The 25,800-nt window shown below is 44.1% G+C and overlaps 1 protein-coding gene across 8 annotated transcripts in view; it reads left to right on the forward strand.

Annotated features, from left to right (window-relative positions):
- The window catches only part of RAPGEF2 (Rap guanine nucleotide exchange factor 2), a 258,452-nt gene that overhangs the window by 81,846 nt on the left and 150,806 nt on the right, over positions 1–25,800 (forward strand). For all 8 annotated transcript variants that reach the window (XM_036853002.1, XM_036853003.1, XM_036852999.1 and 5 more), the window contains 3 exons: positions 1,287–1,357; positions 9,335–9,391; positions 23,749–23,832. In XM_036853002.1, coding sequence (XP_036708897.1) covers positions 1,320–1,357; positions 9,335–9,391; positions 23,749–23,832 — 179 coding nt within the window. In that variant the 5' untranslated portion in view covers positions 1,287–1,319. The remainder of the gene's footprint in view (positions 1–1,286; positions 1,358–9,334; positions 9,392–23,748; positions 23,833–25,800) is intronic.

Here is a 25,800-nt window from a genome sequence, read left to right on the forward strand (position 1 = left end):
CACGCGGGCTCAGTAGTTGTGGCTCGTGGGCTCTAGAGCGCTGGCTCAGTAGTTGTGGCGCACGGGCTTAGCTGCTCCGCGGCACGTGGGATCTTCCCGAACCAGGGCTCGAACCCGTGTCCCCTGCATTGGCAGGCGGATTCTTAACCACTGCGCCACCAGGGATGTCCCCTCATTGGAGTCTTAAAATACTAACTTCTGTACACCCAAAACTTGTGTAATATCGTACATCAACTATACCTCAATTAAAAAAAATACTGGGCTTCCCTGGTGGCTCAGTGGTTGAGAGTCCGCCCGCCAATGCAGGGGACGCGGGTTTGAGCCCTGGTCCGGGAAGATCCCACATGACGTGGAGCGACTGGGCCCGGGCACCACAACTACTGAGCCTGCGCTCTAGAGCCCACGAGCCACAACTACTGAGCCCACAAGCCACAACTACTGAACCCGCGAGCCACAACTACTGGGCCCACACGCCTAGATCCCGTGCTCCGCAGCGAGAGGCCATGACGATGAGAGGCCCGCGCACCACGGCGAGGAGTGGCCCCTGCTCGCCGCAACTAGAGAAGGCCCGCACGCAGCAACGAGGACCCAATGCAGCCAAAAATAAATAAATAAAATAAATAAATTTATAAAAAAAAAAAAAAAAAAAAAAATACTAATTACTTGCTGGCTTCTCATATAAATGAATATAAACAGGATTTTGAATTTTTACCTGTTCTAAATGTTCATGAATAACTATGAATCTTTTTTCTATGTATTGTAATATGATTTGGAAAAGCAAGGCATGTCTTTTTCTAAAAGAGAATATTTAAATTTAAATATTTCTGTATATAAGAAATGTCATTTGGTAAGAATAGAAAAAAATTGAATTCATGCTCATTTTTAAGTGTAGGCATGAAATAACATGCATTAATGTTATATTGACTAAGAAAATCATTTAATGATGGAATTGGTAAATATTTATACTTTAAAGTTAAAACTTTACATTTGATATTTTGATGTAAAAGCTGGGAAATAGGTGATAACAACTTATGAGGAATTTATTTTTGTAAATTTGAGCCAATTTAGTTTATATTTTAATGGCCTTTCTGTGTATCCCACAGGCAGTTGTGATGCATGACCTTTGTGCAGTCCAGCATTTCTCTTAATAATGTGATTTTTGATGTCTAAAAAACTTGTATTTAAAAAAAAAAGCTATTTTAAATTTGGTCTGTAAATATAATGACTTACTTTAGAAGCCTCTTTTCCCGACAAGTCTAATAATTTCTGTCCTTTTTTTCAAACAGGATCTGGAAATAGTGTATTCCTATTTGCATGGTATGGAAGCCTTATCCAATCTGAGGGAGCATCAGCTTAGGTAAGTCATTTTAATATGAATAATAATAGGATGCTTGGGTTTTATGTGATTATTTATTATTGTTTAGAAGCAGGATTAAAGATAACTTACTTGTGAAAACTCGGCCTCCTCTGGCCTTGTAAGTTTTACGTCCATATGATGATTTCTGACACTTCTGCCGTAGTGGTCACCTCTCTGCCTTCTGTCCCTCTCCCTGCCCTCCCCACCTGAAGCAATAGACACCACTTGGTGAACACACCAAAGGAGCATTATTTGCCATCCTGGCAAATAAAAATCTCCTTCCTAGCACTCAGCTACATAAGAAACCAGAATGTGTTTAACTATTCCAAGAATGATTCAGTTCACTGTTTTAGTATGTTTTAGGTCTTTATATATAACATATTTATTGCATTAAGTTGACTGCCCTTTTCTGGGAAATTCAGTTGATACCATAGTTGTTGTTTATATAGTCCATTCATATAAAAATCTTACCACTTCTCTTGTACAGTGATACAGCAACCTTATTTATGGTTATCTGGGCTTACATTAAAAGATCAGAAACATCTTGTATAATCCAGTGATTAACTGGAATAGAAAATAAAGGACCTTAGGAAGATGGATTACATATAAACACCAACTAGGACGTTATGGGAAAGTTTTGTTGTCTCCAGCTCCAGCTACTTTTGATACCAGCAGTTTTTAATTATGAAAGGAATACTTTTTCTATGTATTTCCCCTTTACTCTTTAAACACTAGTTAATTTGTGAGCATGTCAATTTCATATTTAGTTGTTAATTGAAAAAAGTGTCAAGAGGATTGAATACTTCCCAAATAAAATTTGTAATGAAAATGATTTAAAGTTTTATTAGAAAGGGCAAAACCATTGGGAATTTGGAAGATGGCTCAAATTAAAGCAAGGATAATTTCTAAAGTATGTAACTTTCATTTTATGTTTCTTGATGACAGCTATCCTAGGAAAAAATTATATCGCCAATTGTCTGTTTAATTGAATGCAGTTAACCTGCAAATGCAAATGAATTAATTAATATGAAAATATAAATGTCACATTGACATATGTATATAAGACTACACATGGATAATATTTCGATAATATTCAGATATATCGATTATATAATGTGTGTCTATAGTATATGTAGTTATAAAATTACTTAGGTAATAGTAATTTGGTGCAATAGAAAAAGGAACTTTTTAGTACATCTTATGAAAATTTTCAAGATTACAAAAGTAGAAGTAATACAATAAAGCCCCATACACCCACTAACCATTTTCTGCTGTTTCAAAAGTAAATTTTGGTTAGAAATAACTGATTACTTCAACAGTGTAGTTTAGCATACTTAACACCTTAAAAAGTCTATTTTGGAGACTATTCAGCTTTGTTGGCATGAACTTACAAGGAGTCACCTTTAAGATGTGTATCTTGTTCTGCTTGTGTCAAAAAAGTCGTTTGTTTCTTATATTTATGCAAGACATCAGCTGCAACTAACTTAAGTCCTTTTTTAGAACAAGTTCAGGATAGCAAAATGAATAATAGCAAGAAAAGAGGTACAGATAAACTCAGTGACTTGGATAAACTGCTTTATATTAACTACCCTTTCTGGGAAAAGAACGTCTTATTTAGATAAGTTATTTCCTTTGATTTTTTTTTTTTTTTTTTTTAAAGAATAATGTTTCTTTTTAAGAAATTCACGTTCTTTTATTTATTTATTTATTTATTTTATGGCTGTATTGGGTCTTCGTTTCTGTGAGAGGGCTTTCTCTAGTTGCGGCAAGCGGGGTCCACTCTTCATCGCGGTGCGCGGGCCTCTCGCTATCACGGCCTCTCTTGTTGCGGAGCACAGGCTCCAGACGCGCAGGCTCAGTAATTGTGGCTCACGGGCCTAGTTGCTCCGTGGCATGTGGGATCTTCCCAGACCAGGGCTCGAACCCATGTCCCCTGCATTGGCAGGCAGATTCTCAACCACTGCGCCATCAGGGAAGCCCTCTTTTGAATTTTATAAATAAAATTTTACCCCTGGGATTAATAGAGAAGAGTTAAGACTTCCACATAATACAGTTTTCCAATTTTAGCAAAAAAACAAAAAAAGCTCTTAATCAAGGTTTTCCAGGTCTGTTTGTTCAGTGCTGGGCAGTGGGACGCTGGTCTCCTAGGAAGGCGGGGAGGCTTTCCTCTGTGGGAGCCTCACTTTGTGCGCTGTGGGGCTGTCCGTCTGCAAGCAGTGCGTTGATCCGGAGCAGCTGGTGGCGTGCAGTTAATTGGCTGTGTCGCTGTAGGATCACACACTCTGCAATGCAGAGGTTTTCAGGTCCTCACTGACGTGCTGTACGTCGTTTCCACACGGCATTGTTTTTCTAAGGTTCACTGCCTTCACCCAGGTAGATCAGAGGCAGCGTATTTGCCAGAGGTGGGGAGGAAGCTCCGTGGGAGTGGCGGCCACGGATGTGTAACGAGCGGAGTGACTGGGGCTGTGCAGTGCTGGAAGCGAGAGCCTGCTGAACTATGTGTGTGTGTGTGTATACATGTATATACACAGGACATATATATAGTATAACATATATATACGGTTATGTGTGTGTATACGAGCGGAGTGACTGGGGCCGTGCAGTGCTGGAAGCGAGAGCCTGCTGAACTGTGTGTGTGTGTGTGTGTATACATGTATATACACAGGACATATATATAGTATAACATATATATACGGTTATGTGTGTGTATACGAGCGGAGTGACTGGGGCCGTGCAGTGCTGGAAGCGAGAGCCTGCTGAACTATGTGTGTGTGTGTGTATACATGTATATACAGAGGACATATATATAGTATAACATATATATCGGTTATGTGTGTGTATACGAGCGGAGTGACTGGAGCCGTGCAGTGCTGGAAGCGAGAGCCTGCTGAACTATGTGTGTGTGTGTGTATACATGTATATACACAGGACATATATATAGTATAACATATATATACGGTTATGTGTGTGTATACGAGCGGAGTGACTGGGGCCGTGCAGTGCTGGAAGCGAGAGCCTGCTGAACTATGTGTGTGTGTGTGTGTATACGTGTATATACACATGACATATATATAGTATAACATATATATACGGTTATGTGTGTGTATACGAGCGGAGTGACTGGGGCCGTGCAGTGCTGGAAGCGAGAGCCTGCTGAACTATGTGTGTGTGTGTGTATACATGTATATACACAGGACATATATATAGTATAACATATATATACGGTTATGTGTGTGTATACGAGCGGAGTGACTGGGGCCGTGCAGTGCTGGAAGCGAGAGCCTGCTGAACTGTGTGTGTGTGTGTGTATACATGTATATACACAGGACATATATATAGTATAACATATATATACGGTTATGTGTGTGTATACGAGCGGAGTGACTGGGGCCGTGCAGTGCTGGAAGCGAGAGCCTGCTGAACTATGTGTGTGTGTGTGTGTATACATGTATATACACAGGACATATATATAGTATAACATATATATACGGTTATGTGTGTGTATACGAGCGGAGTGACTGGGGCCGTGCAGTGCTGGAAGCGAGAGCCTGCTGAACTATGTGTGTGTGTGTGTATACATGTATATACACAGGACATATATATAGTATAACATATATATACGGTTATGTGTGTGTATACGAGCGGAGTGACTGGGGCCGTGCAGTGCTGGAAGCGAGAGCCTGCTGAACTGTGTGTGTGTGTGTGTGTGTATACATGTATACCCACGGCATATATATAGTATGACATATATATACGGTTATGTGTGTGTACGTATATACATACACACTACATATATATAGTATATATACACGGTTGTGTGTGTGTGTACACATATACATACACACTGCATATATATAGTATAACATATATACACGGTTATGTGTGTGTGTACGTATATATACACACACTACATATATATAGTATAACATATATATATGGTTGTGTGTGTACGTATATATACACACACTACATATATATAGTATAACATATATATGGTTATGTGTGTTTGTATACATATATATACATACTACATATATATAGTATAATATATATATATGGTTATATGTGTGTGTACATATATACACTACATATATATAGTATAACATATATATGGTCATATAGTATAACATAAATGATTATGTGTGTACATATATACACACTACATATATATAGTATAACATATATATGGTCATATAGTATAACATAAATGATTATGTGTGTACATATATACACACTACATATATATAGTATAACATATATATGGTCATATAGTATAACATAAATGATTGTGTGTGTACATATATACACACTACATATATATAGTATAACATATATGGTTATGTGTGTGTATACAGATACATACACACTACATATATATGGTGTAACATATATACATGGTTATATAGTATAACATATATGGTTATGTGTGTGTATACATATATACATACTACATATATATAGTATAACATATATATGGTTGTGAGTGTGAGTCATATATATACACACTGCATATATACAGTATAACATATATGGTTATATGTATGTGTGTGTATACATGTGTGTATATATATACACATGCACACTATATATAGAATAACATATATGGTTATATGTATGTGAGAGTGTGTGTGTATACATATATATACATACTGCATATATAGTATAACATATATATGGTTATATGTATGTGAGTTTGTATACATGTATATTCTTTAGCATTATGGATGAGCGTAATTATTATTATACAGGCGGGTTTAGACATTAAGGAACAACTAAAATCTGGCTAGTATATTCTTTAGGAATTCAGGGAAGATCAGTATGCTTTTGATAAAACATTCCTTAACAATGTTTAAAGAAAAAAAAAGCATTTTGGTACTGTTTCCATTTATTTAGAACACTGTCCTATAGACGATTTTATCTTGATTTTCTCATGGCGCTAGGTTAGTTGATTTATGCAGTCAGCAGTTATCCACTGCAGTCCTACTACGTGCTAGACATCCAGGCAGGCCATGAAGAAACAGCAGTGAAGTGGACCAAGCCCCTGCCGTTCCTAGTGGGGCAGACAGGATTTAGATGTTAGCACGTCAGGCATGGTAAGAGTGGATGCTGGGCCGCTTTGACTTTGTGGCTGAAAGGAGGGAACACCTGGGTTGGCTCAGCTGTGCGGAGACCCCTGCCGTGCCGACGGGCTCCCGATGCCCCACGGTGGGCACAGGCAGGGGCCGTGGGAGGGTAAGCATAGGATGCTAGTGTAGTCAGCAGCACAGGGCTGCGTATTCCAGGATAGGAGTTGGGATTTTCACGTGAAGGCAGTGGAGATTAAGAGCAGGTGTGAGGTAGAAGCCCGCGCCCCGCAAGGAAGAAAGATCCCGCGTGCCGCGACTAAGACCCTGTGCGGCCAATATACATACATGCATACGTACATACATAAATAAATACATAAGCAAGCGAGCAGGCGCGAGGTGATGTGGCGTCATGTCTGGACAATGGACAGCAGGTGTGCAGAACAGACGCGGACTCTACCTGCGTGGTCCTGGTCGGAGATGGCAGTGGGATCGTGGCTCAGACTGCGTTTTCACGGGCAGGTGGTGAACGTGGGCTGCCTGGGAGGGTGGGTTTTGGAAACGGGACGTGGCGGAAAGATGGGATTTGAAGGAGAGGGAGGAGAGTCAAGGATGGCGACTCCAAGGATTGTGGCCTACACGATTGGGTTCTGACTGTGGGAAAGCAGATTTTGGGGGAAGGAATTTAAGATCTGTTGGACGATTTGAACATGGAGCGGCTATTCCGCCGAGTAGGCATGTAGATGCGTGGTGTCACGGTGAGAAGTTAGGTGTGGGGCATGGCTTTGGAGCCGTCAGCTTGCGGATTATGTTAAAAATCACAGACTGGATGAGGTTACATGGTGCAGTGGAGAAGAGGGCGGACAGCCCCTGGAGGTGATGCATTTCGAGTCAGGTAGAGGAGTGGGAGGGGCAGAGGGTCCAAAGGAGACTGAAAAAATGACGAGTAAGAGGAAAACCAGGAGACTTAGAGCAGAAGACGCTGTAAGGAAAAGGGAGTCATCAAGTGTTGCTGAGAAGTGGCATTAATACAAGGTCAGAGGGCTTCCCTGGTGGCGCAGTGGTTGAGAATCTGCCTGCCAATGCAGGGCACACGGGTTCGAGCCCTGGTCTGGGAAGATCCCACATGCCGCGGAGCAACTAGGCCCGTGAGCCACAATTACTGAGCCTGCGCGTCTGGAGCCTGTGCTCCGCAACAAGAGAGGCCGCGATAGTGAGAGGCCCGCGCAGCGCGATGAAGAGTGGCCCCCGCTCGCCGCAACTAGAGAAAGCCCTCGCACAGAAACAGAGACCAAACACAAACAAAAATAAATAAATAAATAAATAAATAATAAAAAATTAAAAAAAAATACAAGATCAGAAAAGATTTAGATAACACAGAGGAAGCTGACAACTTTCAGAGTTGTTTTTGTTTTTTGGCCGCAGGGCTTGTGGGTTCTCAGTTCCCCAACCAGGGATTGAACCCCGGCCCTGTCAGTGGAAGCACGGAGTCCTACCCACTAGGCTGCCAGCAGCTCCCCCCAGCCCCCCTTTTTTCTGAGTTTCAGGGACCCAGTGATGGAGGAGAGGGAGGAGGGCGAGAGAATGGAGACAGTGTATTCACGTAGACAACTCTAAAAGGAGAATTTCTGTTGCGGGAAAAGTGGACTGTGGATAGTAGCTAGAGGGGGATATGGGATCAAGCATGTCTCCTTCCCCACACAGTGGGCGATCCCCGTAAGGTGTGTTTGTGTATCGAGGAAGCGATTTAGGAGAGAGGGAGAAACGGATGATGGTGTGGGAGGGGTGAGCCCGCAGGAGTACAGGGTCCACCGTAGAAGGACCGAGATCCAGTGAAAAGGGTGTAACAGGAAACAGAGCAGAGCCGGTTACATAATTTAAAGACCTGGTATTTTTAGACCCATTAGTTGTGTCCCTCATCCTTTCCTAGGAAGAATTGGTATGATGCAGTCTATTAAAACTATGTTTAACGATGTGTATTCAAGGTTCGATGCTACCTTCTGGAGTTAAGTGAAAGTTTCGGGTAAGGGATTGAGAGGCTGCGGGGTCCTCTGAAGCAGGGTGCTGGTCGTGGGACGATCAAGGCAAAAGAGAACCCGGGAGGGTCGTTTTCAAGTGAAAAATCAAGAGCGTGCCAACAGCGGAAAGATGGATGTGTGTAGATCCCCGTGTTTCACAGACGGGGCTGGTAGCCCCACTGACCAAAATGGCACTGCTGTTGAAATAGTCACTTTTACAGCCAGCCTTTTCTGTTTCCTAGTTCCTTCTTAAGAAGAAGTAGTCCTTTTCTCTTTTGCATTTCTGTAACTTTTGGGAAATTTTACATGGTAATTTTGAATATTTAAACATTTATTCATGTTTTCTATAATTTTCATAGTTTATTTTCCTCAGGGATGAATCATTTGAAGTAAATAAATCTTCAAGTTGTAAAGCGTTCATTTAGTCCTTAGTCATAAAAATACGCACTTTAATAAAAGCCTACTTTTGTCTGAAATTCCATACTGTTAAGTAACATTAATGTTAAACTGTGAATTATGTTGTCACTTTTTAAGTTAATAGGTTTTCCTTTCTGATTTTCAGGTTCTTTCTCATTTTCTGTTTACCTTGGAGAACATTAATTTGTCCGCATGTCATTTACAAAGTATAAAACACATACAGTTTTGTTCCCTATGAAATAAACTGGGTGAAGCTGACATCTAACAAAATGTTTCTTTTCTAGCATCTCTTTACCAGATTTCATTTTATTTTGTTAACCTAGGCACCACAAATATTTATCTTGAGGCCAATAAATGATTGTGACAATTCATAAAAGTAATGTTAATTTTCTACATAATGTCTCATTTACGTTTTTAAACTATTAGTATGTTTTTTCATGACAAACGATGAACTCATGTCTTTATTTTTTGTTTTACAGGTTAATGTGTGAAACTGTGAGATATGAAAGACATGAAGCCAATGAAGTTTTATACTAGTAGGTGTTTTCTCTGTCTTTGCACAATGTGTAATACAGCAGCTAGATGATGGCCTTAAAGTATCAAAGAAGTACTAGGGGCACCTTGCCAAATCAGCACTGCCTTAATTTTGCATTAACTTTTATTGCATAATTTAGAAATGTGAAGTATTTCAACTATTTCAGTCCTTTGCTGATAAGTTCACATCAGCATCTATATGTTTCTCAGTTGTGGTTAGAGATAGTATTTCACATTACAGAGTATTTTGACTTTTATGAAATGAGAAATAGTGTAGAGTCTTTCCAAAGGAAAGTTTCTTCTTTAAATCATATTGATGTTCCTTTTAAGATTTGTAACGTACTGCTTGAAAAAATGGCAACTAATTTTTTAAGCAATGTGGTAAACATTCAGTAGATAAATATTGGTGTGCTACGGATACGTAAGCTCTGATTTACTAGACAGATTGTTTTGTTAATGTTTGCTGTGAATGACGGTTGTTCTGTTGACTTTCCTTCCTGTTTTTCAAGGCACTTACTAAGTAATTACTACTTTCTATGCATATTATAGGGAATCTTTATTGAAATAAATAAAATACAGCTTCTGCCCTGAGGGAGGCTATAATCTTTTGAGGGAGGTAGAAATAGAAAAAAGGAAAGCAACAACAATAAAAACTAACCCACCAGAGTAGCTGAGACTATAGGTTTGTACAGAAGGGGCTCAGGGGAGGGTCTCGGAGAAGGGGCCCTTTGCCCTGGGTCTCCTGGCGTGTCTGGTGGTCTCGAGGGACTTTCTTGGCAGGAGGCACTGTGTGTACAGGGGCAGAGGGGGAGGGGCCTGGCGTCCCGTGTTGAACAGTGCGGCCAGTTTAGTGCGCGTGGCCTGGGGTGTGTGGAGTCAGGAGAAGGGGCAGGCCACAGTCACGCTTGCGTGTGAATGTGTTGTTGAAAAAGTCATCCTCGATTCTTTAGGCGACTGGAAATGAGTGCTTTTCCTCCTCAATTACATTTTATTCTGGAAAATTACAGATGTTCACAGTATTAGCGACAGTAGTAAAACGGGCCCCCGTGGACTCACCATGCCACGTTGTCGACTGATAAGCAATGATGTTTCATCTCTTACTCCACCTCCAGTGGAGTATTTTGAAGTAAATCCAGACATATCAATTCAGCCATCATTGTTTTGATGTGTGTTTTTATCTTTAAAAGATAGACTTAAAAAAAAAAAAGTAACCACAATAATATCATCAAACCTTAAAAAATAATTCTTTCATATCATGAAAATAATCAAATTTCTTTGTCTCAAATTTTTTTTGGTACAGATTGTTTATTGGTTATCTTTCTTAAGTCTCTTTTAGTCTGTAGGTAGGTGGCCAGTTTTCAAGCAGCAAAATGATGTGACCAGACTCCTCCCAGCCTGACACATCCCCTCAAAGATAATATCTGTGTCTGCCTGAAAACACAAAGGGTGGGTTAGATTGAGTGGATGGGCAGGGAAATCTGGTAGAGAATTGCAGTCATCTGAGGTGACAGTGCTTGAACTTGGGCAGATAAAGAAATGGGGCCGTCACGGATGGATTTCAGAAGATATGGGTGGATCTGATGCAGGATGGTTCTCGGCTGTCAATATCCATCTAGGGCTTCAAAGAACATACATGCAATGGAGAAGAGTAGTAAATAACCCAGACATAATTGGTAATGAGAAAACTCACACCAGGGGCAAATGCCCTTAACATATTTATCTTTGAAGGAATCATGATGTAACTAACTTAAGACTATTTGTTCTCTTTCAGGAGCCATTAAAAGCTATCCGTTTAATGGGTGTACACCTGTCAGGGTTGGCAGTCTCTGATGAATATTATTGACGTGTGTTTTAGCAGTGCAGTGGCAGTCAGCGTCAGCTTTCTGTTACTTTGTCCTTTCCCTCTGAAACATGGTTTGGGCCGTGTCGATGATGAGGCAATAGCAAACGTGTAACAAGCCCTTCGTCCGTCCCACTCACTCGAATCCGTGCTCTCTGTGTGCATTGATTTAATTCCTCCTTGCAGCCGTCTTGCAGGTAGGTCTTTCATCACCCCCGTTTTACATGTGAGGGTGCTGAGGCTTGCGTCACTGCTCAACTCGGGATCTGGACTTGGGCCCGGACCTGGTGACTCTGCAGCCCTAGCTGCCCCCACACAGCGGCATTTCCCAGCCTTCTTCACGCCTCTGTGGAAAATGGTGCTGTGTTCGTGCAGGCGCGAGGACTGCATCTCTCCCTGGGGTGGCCTCCCCAAAGGGTGATGGCGGCCCCTGAAACCCGCCAGCACTTCTGCCCACATCGTGCCGGCTTCCTGACAATTATTATTCATTTTTCTTTTAAATGGAAGGTAGATTGCAGTGTTTTAAATATATTTGCTTTTTCTTTTTAAAGTCAGTTTAGGCAGTGAATGTGAGCCCTGCTGATCATGTGAAGCCCTGACTTGGATAATCCTAAATTGAATGCATTTAGGAGTTTGCAGCAAGAGTGGACTGTAGTAATTGTTTGTTTTGGACTAATTAGAATGAGGTGGCAGCGTTAGTAAGCAGTGAAGAATCTATGGGTATTTGGTAGATCATGATTTCCTACGACCGAAAATTCAGAGACTAAGTGTAGATACCCTCAGTCAGATTCCTAGTATTTGGCCAAGCTTGTGTTGAAGGGTAGTGGGAGGATGTTCCTCTGTGATCCTTGAACAGACTTGTCTCTGCTCTGAGCAGTTGGTGTAAGCACAGTTTTGAAAATTAAAGAACACTTGTATTTGGGGTGTATATAAGTCTGTGATAACTTAATAATACCACCCCTCTTTTTTGGGACCTGTTGTCATTACCTCTTGGGGGGAATGACTTGTCTGTGCTTGAGCCTGGAGAACAACAGTGCAATAGGAATATCAAAGACTTTCAGAATTTTGTTTTATGACCAAGAGATGAGTATTCATTTTCCTTATTATGTTTGCGTGCTGGTGACGTCCGAGTCTATGATTCTCCTAATTTCACCAGGTAAATATAGGACTCTTTTGATCCACCTGTGTGCCTCCTTTTTCTTACCTGTAAAGTGGGGACAGTGATGGCAGGGCTCAGTGTCTCCGGCTGGCGTGAGGCTGAGATGCAGGGCTCTGTGTGAAGGAAGCAGAGCAGGGCACACGTGGTCGGTGCTCAGAAATGTCAGCCGCGGGCGGCGTTCTCACTCCGTTCCCTGTTTTGGTCATTTACATTTTGTCCTCCCAATGTTTTAGCTGCTTTAAACTTTCTTTAGGAAGGAATTATGACAGCAGTGTTCTAATTCCCCTGGTGTTACTGTTTTAACAGTTTTAAGTATGTTTAACAGTTTTAAGTATGGCAAACAGTATGTATGCCCTTTTAAATTATATTGTGATTCAGGAGAGAGTTGTGGTTCTGATAAAGTGGAATTTTTACAGTGTAGACTTGCCCATTTAATTAGGTACGATTAGTTGAGCTGTACACACTGGACAGGAACATCAGGTACTTTCTGCCTTTCTTTCATTTGTTATCTGTTAGATGCTGGGTATTTTGCTAGCTTGGAAATACTAAGTGAGATAATATTCATTTCACCTGAGAGACTTATTTTAGAGAATTTAAGAAAGGAGATAAACAAGTGTGTCCGTTCTCTTTAATGGCCAGCCATCCTCACCATTTCAGTTTAAGACATAGTTACATGTAAAGTGCTAAAAACCTTTGGATCAGAAATTCAACCATTAAAATATATATTTTTTAAAGCGTGCACACACAGCCGCTCTATAAACACGGGTATCGCTGAACCGCGGGCCCGATTCCCACGTACGGGTCGGACTGGATGCTTTGGTTTCCAGAGAGTTTTCAGAGCACTTTGTTAAGGGTTTTGTCTCCCCTTATTGCAGGAGAGGAAACTGTTCCTTTCTCAGAAGAAGCTGCATTGAGGCTAGTGGAGTCTTTTCAGGCGTTTTCACTGAAATCTGTAACCTCCGAACCTCAGTGCCCCTCTGCCTGCGCTTACCCATCTCTTCAGGCCGCGGCTGGGTTTCCCGTTTCCACGGCAGCTGCCCCAGGTGCCCCCTCGCCCTGTCCGCTCCGCGTCCCCCTCCCCCTCCAGTGGCCCACCTGGGCTCAGAGCTGCCTGTGCTCCTGTCCCCTCCCCTCCTGGAGGCAGAGCTGCCCCCTCGCCCCTGGGTCCCGCCCTGTTTCCCACACCGGGTGAGTTGCCATGTCTCCGTCCTTAGGAAGCTCTCCTGGGCTCTGGCCCATATCCAGTTACTGTACTGCTTTCTCCTTTCGGATGTGGCCAAGCTTTTATTTATTTTTACATCGTAGTCTTTTTATTTTAATTTTTAAAATTTTTAAAATTTTTATTATTTTTAATTTATTTCTTTAATTTATTTATTTTTGGCTGAGTTGGGTCTTTGTTGCTGCGTGCGGGCGCTTTCCAGTTGCGGCGAGTGAGGGCTACTCTTCGTTGGCAGTGCGTGGGCTTCTCATTGCGGTGGCTTCTCTTGTTGCGGAGCATGGGCTCTAGGTGCCTGGGCTCAGTAGTTGTGGCTCACGGGCTCAGTAGTTGTGGCTCACGGGCTCAGTAGTTGTGGCGCACGGGCTTAGTTGCTCCGCAGCATGTGGGACCTTCCCGGACCAGGGCTTGAACCCGTGTCCCCTGCATTGGCAGGTGGATTCTTAACCACTGTGCCACAAGGGAAGCCCTATATCGTAGTCTTTTAAAAAAATTTTTACAAAAGCACTATCTACTACCTAGGTTGCTTTGCTTTTTTTGTTTATTTTCCCTCAGGAGACAAAATACTTCAAATCTGCCTTCCTTTCTTCCCCAGCAATATGTAACCACTATTTGGAGTGTCCACGTTTCCATAAGTTTACTGTGCTTGTGTGTGTGTATAAGGAAAAAGTGAAGCCTGAGGTTTTCGTTGACTTGAAGGCATGACACCTCTAAAGACTTAGCCTTTGCACAGACTTGTAGGATAAAGATGCTCAGCCCTGAGCTTGGCGTGTTGTGATGTACACGTGTGCTCTATGTAAGTATGACAGTTCAAATAGGCACGCATGGATACACGCATACCCACAAATAGACTTAAGATTGTTTTACGTACGTATGGCGATACTTTAAGCTTTCTTGCCAATAATGATATTTTTATATTTACTGTTAGTCTTTGAATGAAAATGTTTTACTTTTGTGGTGAGTCAAAGAGTAGTAAAGTAAAAACATTAACAAATGTATTTCGTCTGTAAACTCCATCAGGGCAGGGACTGTGTTTAGTTCAGATTTACATGTGCCATGCCCAGCACAGACATTTGCATCTTGTCTGCTCTCTGTTGTTATTTTTTGCATTTATTTCAAGGGATATATTCCTTTGCTAGATCAGCAGGAAAAGACCTTCTTTATGGCCTAACTTCTGGGTAAAACAGCCGACTGCAGGTTAGGTGTTCGGTTCTTTGTATCAATTCTCTGTGAAACTACTTAGTGAATAAAAACCTCTGAACTCCTCCTAACTACAGGTGTTCACAGTAACATGTAGCTCTCTCCCTATGCTTTCTGGTCATTGCGGGTCGTGGTGCTTGTGAGCTGGTCGTGCCTTTCCCATCACCCGGGACCTTGGCAGTTGGTGGGCGAATTTGGTGTGAGTTTGGTCAGTCTCTGGATGTCTGAGTTCTGTTTAGCAGTTCGGGTGCCGGTTTTCTGTAGAAGAGGGACAGGTTTGTCGTGCAAATGAAACTGCAGTGTGTAACTGAAAGATGCAGATTTGTGAATTAATTTCATGACCCATTGGTAGTTTTCAGAAGAGTGAATTTTGGCTGCTCTCTTAAATTTGAGAGATTGTCGAGCCCTTGGGTGTAGCCCTCTGCCCTCAGTCTAGCTGAATCATTGATTGATGGATTGCCATAAGTATGTAATCTGCAGTGACTTTTTTTCTTTCATTCAAAAATAAGTTTATTGAGTAACTTCATGACTCCCAAGACATCACCCCCTCATTTCATTTTTAAAATGGATTTTATAAATTTAAGAATGACTGCACAGTGAAGTCTGTAGAATCTTTGGCTTTACTAATTCTTTAGTATTGTTCTTTATATTGTTCCCTCTGCTTGTTAAGTGAATCATCACAGGTAAAAAAATTATGTCCACTTATCCCCCATATTTTCAAAATATATATTTTTCAAAACAAAAATATTTTCAAAATACTTTAATATATTCAAAATAAAATATTTTCAAAATAAAACTGAAGTAGCCTCAGTATTTCCATCAGTTTTCAGAGTTTTTATTGATGTTACTGATTTATCCTGTTTGTTGGTCTAAGCCCCTATAATTTATTGAGAGAAGGCTAAGAATTTTCTGAAAAACTTAATGTTAAAATGATGCTTTTTTCCTTCAGAGTTTTAAGTGATAAAAGTGAAGTAACTTCCTTACAATTTAGAACTTTCAGGAAATGGAACAAAAAGTTACCCTCTACTTTTAAAATGTGTTGTTTTCACAAGTGTGGGAATTTGTGATTAAATATTATGAAGCATATAATTTTATAGTACAGTATTGCTATTCTGTACGTCAGAAATGTACGTTTTAACTCTCCGTAGAACTCTTTCTATCATACGTTCTACACTTTATGCCTGAGTACATCCCGCTGGTGTGTGCACTTCACCTTTCTTTTGACCGTGACCTGGTGTTGTCAGGGCCCACACTGGCCATGTAGCATTAACTTTTCTTGTGAGCTTACTTTGTGCCGTTGGCCGTACAAAAGTACATAAGACATGTTCTGTCTTTGAGCTTAAAGCTTAGAGCCCGATCAGAGGAGCAAGAAAAAAAATGATTAAACTTTTTGATAAATCCAATAGCAGAAGTGATGTAATGTATTTGTGAAAAAGCGTACAGTTATTGTGTATCTGAAAAGCCATCTGCATCTTGGAAGGTGGCCATTGTTAGGACTTCTGTTTTAAGCCCTGGAACACTTCGTTCATAGGAAATCCGGCTCGGATCCACTGCAGTAGCGGTGGGGGTGGGAAGAGGGCTGGACAGGTTTCTGTCCCAAGGGGCTCGCCACGTCCTACTGAATCAGCTGCTGGATTCCCAGGAGAGGGGTAGAGGGTAATTTATTGTCAGCAGGTAAAATTATTCCTGCTTTGGTTATCGGCATAACTGTACCTTTGAGAGAACAAGTCTGTGCCGGTCAGAGGGGTCTAGTAACAGGGCAGGGGGCCAAGAGCGAGGCCGCGAACTTCAGCAGAGGCTTCGGGGCGGAGCCCGCAGAATGGGATGGGGGGTTGTGCAGAGGGAGAAATTTAGGAGGACCTTCTGTTTCCTGGCTTTATCCTTCCGTTGGATGACGTTGCTGGGACAGCAGATACAGGGAAAGAGACGGGTGCTTTCCTAGCCGTGGTCACGGGTGCCTGGCCCTCTGGGCTCCTTGCGAGCGGTCTCCACTTACTTCGTGGCACTTGGGATGGTCCTCGTTTTATTGCCCATCTGGTTTCTTAGCTCAAGACGGGGAGCCGGTAGGCCCGGGTGGTAGGAATCCCGTTCCCACCTCTCCCAGGTGCCGCCGGCTTCGTTGTTTGGACGTGGCGTGGCATCTGGGTCGTACCTGTCATAGAAGGCAGCCTCCCTTTCTAAACGGCCCCGAGCCCTGACGCGTGTCGGCCCGCGCGGCTGCGTGCGCCCCCCTCTCCCCGAGCGGGCGGCCTCTCCACCGTTTCTGGACGTTTCCGCGCGCACTGCCCGCGCTTGTTCCCGCGCGGTTGCCGCCTCGTGCGTCTCCGGGCCCCGCTGCCGCCGTAGGTGCGGCCCGCGTGCAGCGCCGCAGGGTGCGCTCCGCCCCAGGCCCTTGTGCCCGTGCGGCGCGGTGCTGCCCCTCCCCGTACCCGCGGCGCCCTCCTTGGGCGCTGACTTCTGGTCCCGGGCTGTTCGTTGTTCTGCGTGGGGACCATTCCTTCAGCTTCTGTTGGTTGACTCACCCGCGCCCCTGCAGACACACACGCAGAGACGTGGGTTAGGTGTCGGTCTGTGGCCGGCAGGAGTGGGTGTGAGCCCCGCGTGCACTCGGGCACGGGTGCCCTTGCCCAGCGCCCCTCCCCCGTCCCTCCCCGCCCCCCCCGTCTCCCCCCCCCGTCTCCCCCTCCCCCGTCCCTCCCCCCCGCCCCTCCCCCGTCCCCCCCCCACCTTTGCAGCCTTTTGGCCAACTGGGCTCCACCTTAGTTTTCGCGTTGTATTAACAACTGAATAAAGTAGCTTTTTCCCAAGTTGCTTTTTTGCTCTCTCATAGCCGCCTTTGCTGACCTAATTCGTGTTCTTGGGGTGTGTGAGCTTGTTATCCTTTCAGCCCCCTTGTCAGCGTGGCCTTGGCCCCTCGTGTTCATTGTCCCCCGTCCGGCTCCGTGGACGGGACGCGCGGCTGCGCCCGCAGCCCTTCCGTGGGGCGACACTGCCACCTCGCGCGCAGCCGGGGTACTGCGGAGGGCGTCCTCCCGGCCTCGCCGCGCTTCTCCGGCCCCCGGTGAGCTGAAACTCGCGTCCTGGACTTTCAGGCGTTGTAGCACCAAATCTGAGCTGGTGTCTATTCAGCTGTTAATGCGCTGCTTAATAAAATGTCTGAGTGCCAGTCGAGCCGTATCCAGTGTGTCTGCTGGGGGCACTGAGTTGCTAGAGCGGTTTAAGAGCTGGTGGGAGAAGGCTTCCGAGGTAGATGACGATGGCGCCCTGCTTCGTGTGGGCAAGTCCAGAGCGCCTGGGAACCCAGGAGGGAGGGACCCACTTTATTTGGAAGATACGAGAGCGTTTTTCAGAGGGATGTGTGGTCGTTAACCTGGGATTCAGAGGGCGAGGGATGAGTTTCCTAGGCAGGAGGTTCCCTTTAGGAGCGGGAACATGAAGCCCAGGGTCTGCTGGGGTTCGGAGCAGAGAGGACAGGTGTAAGGCTGACCCTTTCAGGGTGGGCTGTGAGGGAGGGAAGAGAGGAAGAGAAGCAGTGTTTTCTGTCCCTGCTCTGCAAGGCGCTTGTGTCATTAAATCAGAGTGACGTTGTGAAGAGGGACTAATTTGCTAGATGTACCTCTTTAACCTTTAGGCTTCTCTCCTCTCCCTGTTACTGGTGATGTAAGACTAAAGTTACTTGGAAATGGTCAGTTAGAGTTACTCCAAGATTCAGCTTTTACCATTTCAACAACCCTTGATGGAACTCCTTAGCTCATAGTTTTAAAACATAAAACAACTATTTGAGAAAAATTAAAATGACATTAGCGAATGAAACTAGTTGTATCGACAGTTGACAGAATTGTAGTTTTTTTGTTTTTTGTTTTCCCCTGCCATTTGTTCCAGTTGGGGCTTGATTTCTAGGCAGTTTTTCTCATGGTTTTTCAACTTGACAAGCCCCCATGCATAAGAATCACCTGGGATGTTTGTTTAGACGGCATCATGATGGGTCTCCCACCCTTGATCAGGTACTGGGGTGTTGGTGGGATGAGTAGAGCCTGCGAACATTACGAATAATAATAATTATTATTATACTAATCAGTCTTCTGTTAGCCAGCTTCATTGCCAGTGTGTCTGCAAGCAAGATCTCGGATTCATTTTGCTTCCCCTCTAAGTGTAGGCAAGTTTGATGCTGTTACTGCTAGGTGATTTCTTTTTCATCTTTTCTTTTAAAGAACAAACAGTCATCGCTTGGCACCTATAGAGCCCCACAGGTGACAGGTGCCCTGTGAGAAGGGGCGTATTTGCAGACCTTGAAGGGAAGGGTTGTGCCTGGTGCTGAAACACTGCCTGCCTGACACGTAATTATACATGAGAGGGGGACAGGGTAGCACAGTGGTTTCAGATGAGGTCAGGAGACTTTTCTGGCCGATTAAGACTGAGTAAAACAGATTTTATGGTAGCATCTCACAGCGAGGAATTTTCAGAACAGAAACCAAACCTGAGTCCTGTGGGGTGTGAGTGTGAAAGGTGAGGGGGTGTGTTTTTCTAGCTTACGGCTGTTTCCAGAGCATCTTTAAAATGAGACTCATTGTTTTTGTATTCTTAGTTCTAATTAGCTTGCTTTTGTAAGACATGAATCTTTAAAAGAGACAGCTCACTAATAAAGACATCATGACCGTCTTATTTGGCGTGGTAGTAAACGCTCACCAGATCCAGTCAGCGTTCGAATGCTCGTTCTCTGCAGATGCCTCCACCAGCAAACACAGCTCTTGCGAGTTAAGATTTGAATTTTTTGGAAAAGGGAGAGAAACAGGCAAATGAAATTATAATAAGTGACAGAGATTGGAGACCAGTTTCTTCTCTTCACTCCCTTAAATCTTTGCCAAGGCTTTCCTGATACGAAGAGTCAGCCCTAAGTGTAGGGTAATCGGTGGGTATTCAGGGGGCCAGAATGTTTGCTGTCACAAGTGTCTTATCCATTTTGGACATGGGTTGCCTTTTGCTTCACGCGTGTTTTATGATCAGCTCCAGGAAAGCTGAGTTTACAAACATTGTGTTACTTTTGTCCATAGTAATTTTACTTTCAGAAAGGACAGATGTGGAGTAACTGAAAAGCCAGGGAATGTTTGTTATGTTCTCTGTGTCACAGTTCATCTGGACCATGGTGACATTTATTGTGCTTCTTACCATGGTAACAGCTACGGGATGGTCGTTATTTGTGTTTACTGAGCCTCTGCACAGCTCTGGTCACATGCCTAGTTAGTGGTGATCAACCTTGATTTCCTACTAGATTTCATTTCCCTCGACCAATCTTTTGGTGATAAGGGGAACATGGTAAGTGCAAGAGCAGATAAAAGTTTACAAGATAATTCCTTTTTTCTTCTTTTTATTTCAGTGTTTTATTACTTGTTAAAAAAAATTTAAACTATTTTTGCATCTGACAGGACACATTTTTACTCGACAGAAATCAGAATTAATAATAATGCTTTCACCTTATGTTAAGGAAAACAAGTACGTTTTTCCCCCTAAGCTAGGTGAATGATCGTTTTAAATTTATTTATTTATTTTTGGCTGCGTTGGGTCTTTGTTTCTGTGCGCGGGCTTCCTCTAGTTGCGTCGAGCGGGGGCTGCTCTTTGTTGCGGTGCGCGGGCTTCTCATTGCAGTGGCTTCTCTTGTGGAGCACAGGCTCTAGGCGCGCGGACTCAGTAGTTGTGGCTCGCGGGCTCTAGGTGCACAGGCTTCAGTAGTTGTGGCTCGCGGGCTCTAGAGTGCAGGCTCAGTAGTTGTGGCGCACGGGCTTAGTTGCTCCGTGGCATGTGGGATCTTCCTGGACTAGGGCTCGAACCCGTGTCCCCTGCATTAGCAGGTGGATTCTTAATCACCCTGCCACCAGGGAAGTCCTAGGTGAATGATTGTTGATTGCAAAAGCTCATGACTAAACACTAGAGAGAAAAGGGGTATAAATTATTTTTTGAAGTACTTTGCATTTTCATTTGAGAAATCATTTTACTTTGATGGTTTCATTGGAACTAAAGTCTATTTGACAATATTTTCCTTCATGTTTTCTTGAGGCTTTGCTATTGAGGACTAAGCAGTTGTGAAATTGGTAAAGAATGGGCTTGGGAGGAAACAGTGACTTGCTGTTGATTTGCTCTGGAAGCAGATAGCAATGAAAGTGATTAGGTGACATTGATTAGTGTGTTAAATAACTTAATTATTCAGAATTTTAAATAGAACTTGGTGGTCTTTGGAAACTTCTGGAATCCATGTGCCAAAAGGAAAAAAAGAGTGAAAAGGTTTGGCAGAGGTTGCGGAAGACTGCTTTGCAACCCACATGTGGTTTGCTGGGCTGCAGCTTCCAGGCTGTCCTCGTGGAAGAGATGGGGTAGGCTGTGTGCCTCCTTCTAGTGGTTAGGATGTGGACAGGTGTGGGTTGGGAGCTGCCCCTTAGAGTCTGAGATGGAGGCCACGGGCCGGGGTGAGCGAGCCACACAGGGAGAGAGCCTGGCTTCCCGACACCAGGCTGTCACTACACGTGTGAGAGAAATGGGCTCCTCCATTGTTCGGCCACTGCTGTGTCGGGCTTTCTGCTTTGTTTTCATAGTAGCTGAGCCTGTATCCTGACTAATAAATTTGATAAACTTGCCTCTATAAAATAAAACAACTTAAGGCATGGCACAATCACGATAAAGTTCAAACAGAAGCAGCAAACTGGGGAAAAGGTTGTCACAGCTCATGGCTTCAAAATGCTAATTTTTATAAAGTGCTTCTAGGTAAGAAAAAGTCTCATGATTTATAGAAAATTGGCTAAAAGTTATGAACTGATTTCACAGAAAAAGAAATAGGTAGGCCTCATGAACATAGGAAAAAAGATGCTTTTACAATAAAGAAGAAAAATAAAAGTACACTAAGAGGGCTTCCCTGGTGGCACAGTGGTTAAGAATCCGCCTGCCAATGCAGGGGACACGGGTTCGAGCCCTGGTCCGGGAAGATCCCACATGCCGCGGAGCAACTAAGCCCGTGCGCCACGACTACTGAGCCCGCGAGCCACAACTACTGAAGTCCATGTGCCACAACTACTGAAGCCTGCATGCCTAGAGCCCGTGCTCCGCGACAAGAGAAGCCACCGCAATGAGAAGCCCGCGCACCGCAACTAGCGAAAGCCCAGGCGCAGCAAAGAAGACCCAACGCAGCCAAAAAAAGTACACTAAAATACAGTTTTCATCGAGCAGATTGGCAAAAACCCCGAAGTGTGATAGACAGCCTCAGGGAAGGAGTACCCCTCAGCCCTCGCTTCAGCTGCACCCCTGGGCTCCCTGCCCAGCTGCCTGGCCTGTGGTCTCCGCACGCACCTCCCTTCCCTTGGTCTCCGCACGCACCTCCCTTCCCTTGGTCTCCGCACGCACCTCCCTTCCCTTGGTCTCCGCACGCACCTCCCTTCGCTTGGTCTCCGCACGCACCTCCCTTCCCTTGGTCTCCGCACGCACCTCCCTTCGCTTGGTCTCCGCACGCACCTCCCTTCCCTTGGTCTCCGCACGCACCTCCCTTCCCTTGGTCTCCGCACGCACCTCCCTTCCCTTGGTCTCCGCACGCACCTCCCTTCGCTTGGTCTCCGCACGCACCTCCCTTCGCTTGGTCTCCGCACGCACCTCCCTTCCCTTGGTCTCCGCACGCACCTCCCTTCGCTTGGTCTCCGCACGCACCTCCCTTCGCTTGGTCTCCGCACGCACCTCCCTTCGCTTGGTCTCCGCACGCACCTCCCTTCCCTTGGTCTCCGCACGCACCTCCCTTCGCTTGGTCTCCGCACGCACCTCCCTTCGCTTGGCCGAGAATTCTCGTCCCTCAGGAGCCATTGTCTACTCACCTCCTTTGTTCACATCTGCTCTTCTCAACGAGACTTGTCCACCATATGTTTACAATTATAACACCCCACCCCTATTTTCCTTACCCTGCGGTAACTTATTCCCCAGAGCATGGATTTATAATTTACTAATCTATTATGTTTATTGTTTACTATGTGTACTGTCCCACCAGAAGACAAGTTCCATGAGGGTAGGGATCTTTGTTGTTGTTTCCTGAAGTCTCCTAAGCACCTAGAACAGCCTTCATCCTGAAATTGTTAAAACATTGGTTAGAGAAATAGACAGACTCTCCCTGCAAGGCGGTGGGAAGGTGGTGAGCACATAAGGTACTAACTGACCACCGCGACCATGTTTATCAGAGTCACAGTGTCTGTGCGTTTTGGCTCAGCAGCTGCAGCTCTGGTTTTCTGGTCAAGGTTACTCCTGTAGATACAAGATTACTCATCACAGTTTTCATTTTCTTTTAAAATAACTGCATACACGAGAGAAACCACTGAAATGACCAGCAGTAGGGGCTTGCTTAAGTCAAATAAGGCACATCTAACAAGACAGCTGTCCCCTGATGGAAAGATCTCTGCGTTAGCACAGAGGAAAGAGCTCTGTAGTGTGTGCCATCTTCTCTGTAAAAAGAGGAGGGTGGAGGGGTAAGAAGGTATGTCCATCCTTGTGTGTGCATGAGGAAGTTCTGAAAGATGCCGGCGAGTGTGGTGGAGAAATGTCGGGGCTTGGGAGACGGGGGAAAGGGTGGGAAAACTCAGGTCCGCTGTTTACCTCTTTGTATTTTTGTTTCATGAAACAAGGGGAAGTATTTTCAGCTCAAAAAAATTAAACTAAAAAACAAAACTTGGAATGGTAGGTGCCATAGGTCTAAGGAACGTTTAAAACATTTAAGTATACTGATAAATATCTTCAGCTTATTTAGGTGTGAAAAATAATTTTTAATTCCAATAGTTGAAGAATGGTATTTTAGGTGTGTGTTTTATGACATTTCATTGTTCTTCAGGATTCTACGAGTAACGTGGATACTGTGTGCTTTGTATGTTGCTATTTTAATTTTTTTTGTTGGAGATAATCATCTGATTTTATTATCTTCTCTTTTCAGTCCTGATGATATTGGGACCTGCTGGTACATCCTCCTCTCTGGTTCCGTGTTCATCAAGGAATCCATGTTTCTGCCACGAAGCAGGTATTGGATAGACGTTCTGGAGTAGAGTTTCCATGGAGCTTGAAATCCTTTTGCAGAATGAGTTCTTTTCCCCAATTCCTCTCTCATCGGATTTCCTGTTCTACTGACACAAAGCAAGGCAGTACCTTGGGGTGTTGGTATATAAATCTTAAGAAAGGACTCTTCTATGTTGTAAACACTGATTCAGCCTCTTTAACAAAGGGCAAGGACAAAGGACGTGCTGGTGACGTGTTACGTGGACGTACCCGGCTAGTTGAGGGCTCGTGTGTTCAGAGGGAATGAAAACTGCCTCCGTAACGGGGTCGCATACACGTCTAAAGAGAGGCCGAGAGGGTTCCCTGGGCCCACGTGGGACGAGAAACAAACCGGGGACTAGGTCACCCCTGGGGACGTTCTCCCTGGGACTTTGGCTCCTGAGTGCTGACTGTTGGTTTATGGCCTGTGTCCCTAAAGCGTGCACCATTTGACGGCCGTGCCCATGTCTTTTCTTTGGATCTTCAGGCCACAGTCTGGGGGGCCGGGCCGGGGCAGCGGTTGCCTAGTTCCAAGCAGCTGTGGCCAGAGAGGGTCAAGGCCCCCCTGCCACTAATGCGCTGCCCCTGTGCGGGTTCCTGAGGGTCCCTGGAACCACTGAGTTTCGGGAGTGATTTTTTTCCCCTCATTGTGTGTGTTTCACAGTTAAGTATGTTTATTTTGACTAAAGATTTAAAGATTTTAACTGATTAAGTATCTTTATTTAAAACTACTGAATAAATAAATTGACTAAATTTATTAAAGCATAGCAATCTACGCCCCTCCACTCCCCACCTCCTATAACCTAACTCTCTCATAAAAATATTAAGATACATTTCAGAATGGGTCAGAGACATGTGAAGAATGTGTTTTAGAAATGTTTGTAAGAAGAGTAAGCGAGACGGGGAGAGGTCATTTGTATCGGCCTGGTGAGGTGCAGGAGGTGCCGGGATGGGCCCAGGGTGGCAGGAAGGAGGCCCGAGGTGCCATCTGCGATGGGAGAAGCCTCTGGCGTGGTTCCCAGGCCTCCCCACCCTCCTGCTCCTCCCAGGTCAGCTCGGCAGGCATTATTCTGCTTGGAAAATGGCCCCGTGAGGGAGGGAAGAGCCATTGCCTGTTTGTTTTTTGCTCTTGCAGTAGCACTAGTTAAAGGATGGTGGTAGCCCTGGTCGTAGTCGTAAACAGAAGTCGTAGTTGTAGTGGTACTAAAATGATGAGAACAGTAGCTAAGGCTTTGGTAGGTAGTGCTTTCTGTCTGCCAGGCATCATTTGAAAAGCTTTATTTATATATAAATCATTTAATTTCATGACTGTCGTTTGAAGTAGGTATGGTCGTTACCTGCATTTTTTTTTTAAACTTTTAATTTTGAACTAATTTTAGACCTACAGAAAAATTGCAAAAAAATAGTAGAGTTCCCATATACCCCCCTCATCCAGCTTCTCCTAAAATTATAACGTCTTGTGTGATCATAATACAATGAATAAAACCAGGACATTCACTTTGGTGCAGTACTGTTAACTAATCTACAGATCTTTGAATTTCACCGACTTTCCACTAGGCATTCTTTTCTGTTCCAAGATCCTATATAGGATCCCGCCTTGCATTTATTTTTTATTGCTCCTTAGTCTTCTCCAGTCACTGGCAGTTCTTCAGTTTTTCCTTATCTTTCAGGACTTTGATATTTTCGAAGAGTCAGGTGTTTTGTATGATGTTCCTCAATTTGGTTTTGTCTGATGTACTCACATGATTAGAAAGAGGTTTTGCATTTTTGGCAAGATGTTACCTGCGTTTTATGACCGAGGAAACTCTGGCAGTGTAGGCTGGTGGGTGGTTGTCCATCCTCGAAATCTGCCCGGGAGGCTTGGTGTGACCCTGTGAATGAGTCCCGTCATTCAGGGACTCTGTTTCCCAGAGGAGTTGAATAGAACACTCTTCCTTCAAACACAGGACCTACT

This window comes from Balaenoptera musculus, chromosome 5, assembly GCF_009873245.2.
Source record: "Balaenoptera musculus isolate JJ_BM4_2016_0621 chromosome 5, mBalMus1.pri.v3, whole genome shotgun sequence".
Classification (NCBI taxonomy): Eukaryota; Metazoa; Chordata; class Mammalia; order Artiodactyla; family Balaenopteridae; genus Balaenoptera; species Balaenoptera musculus.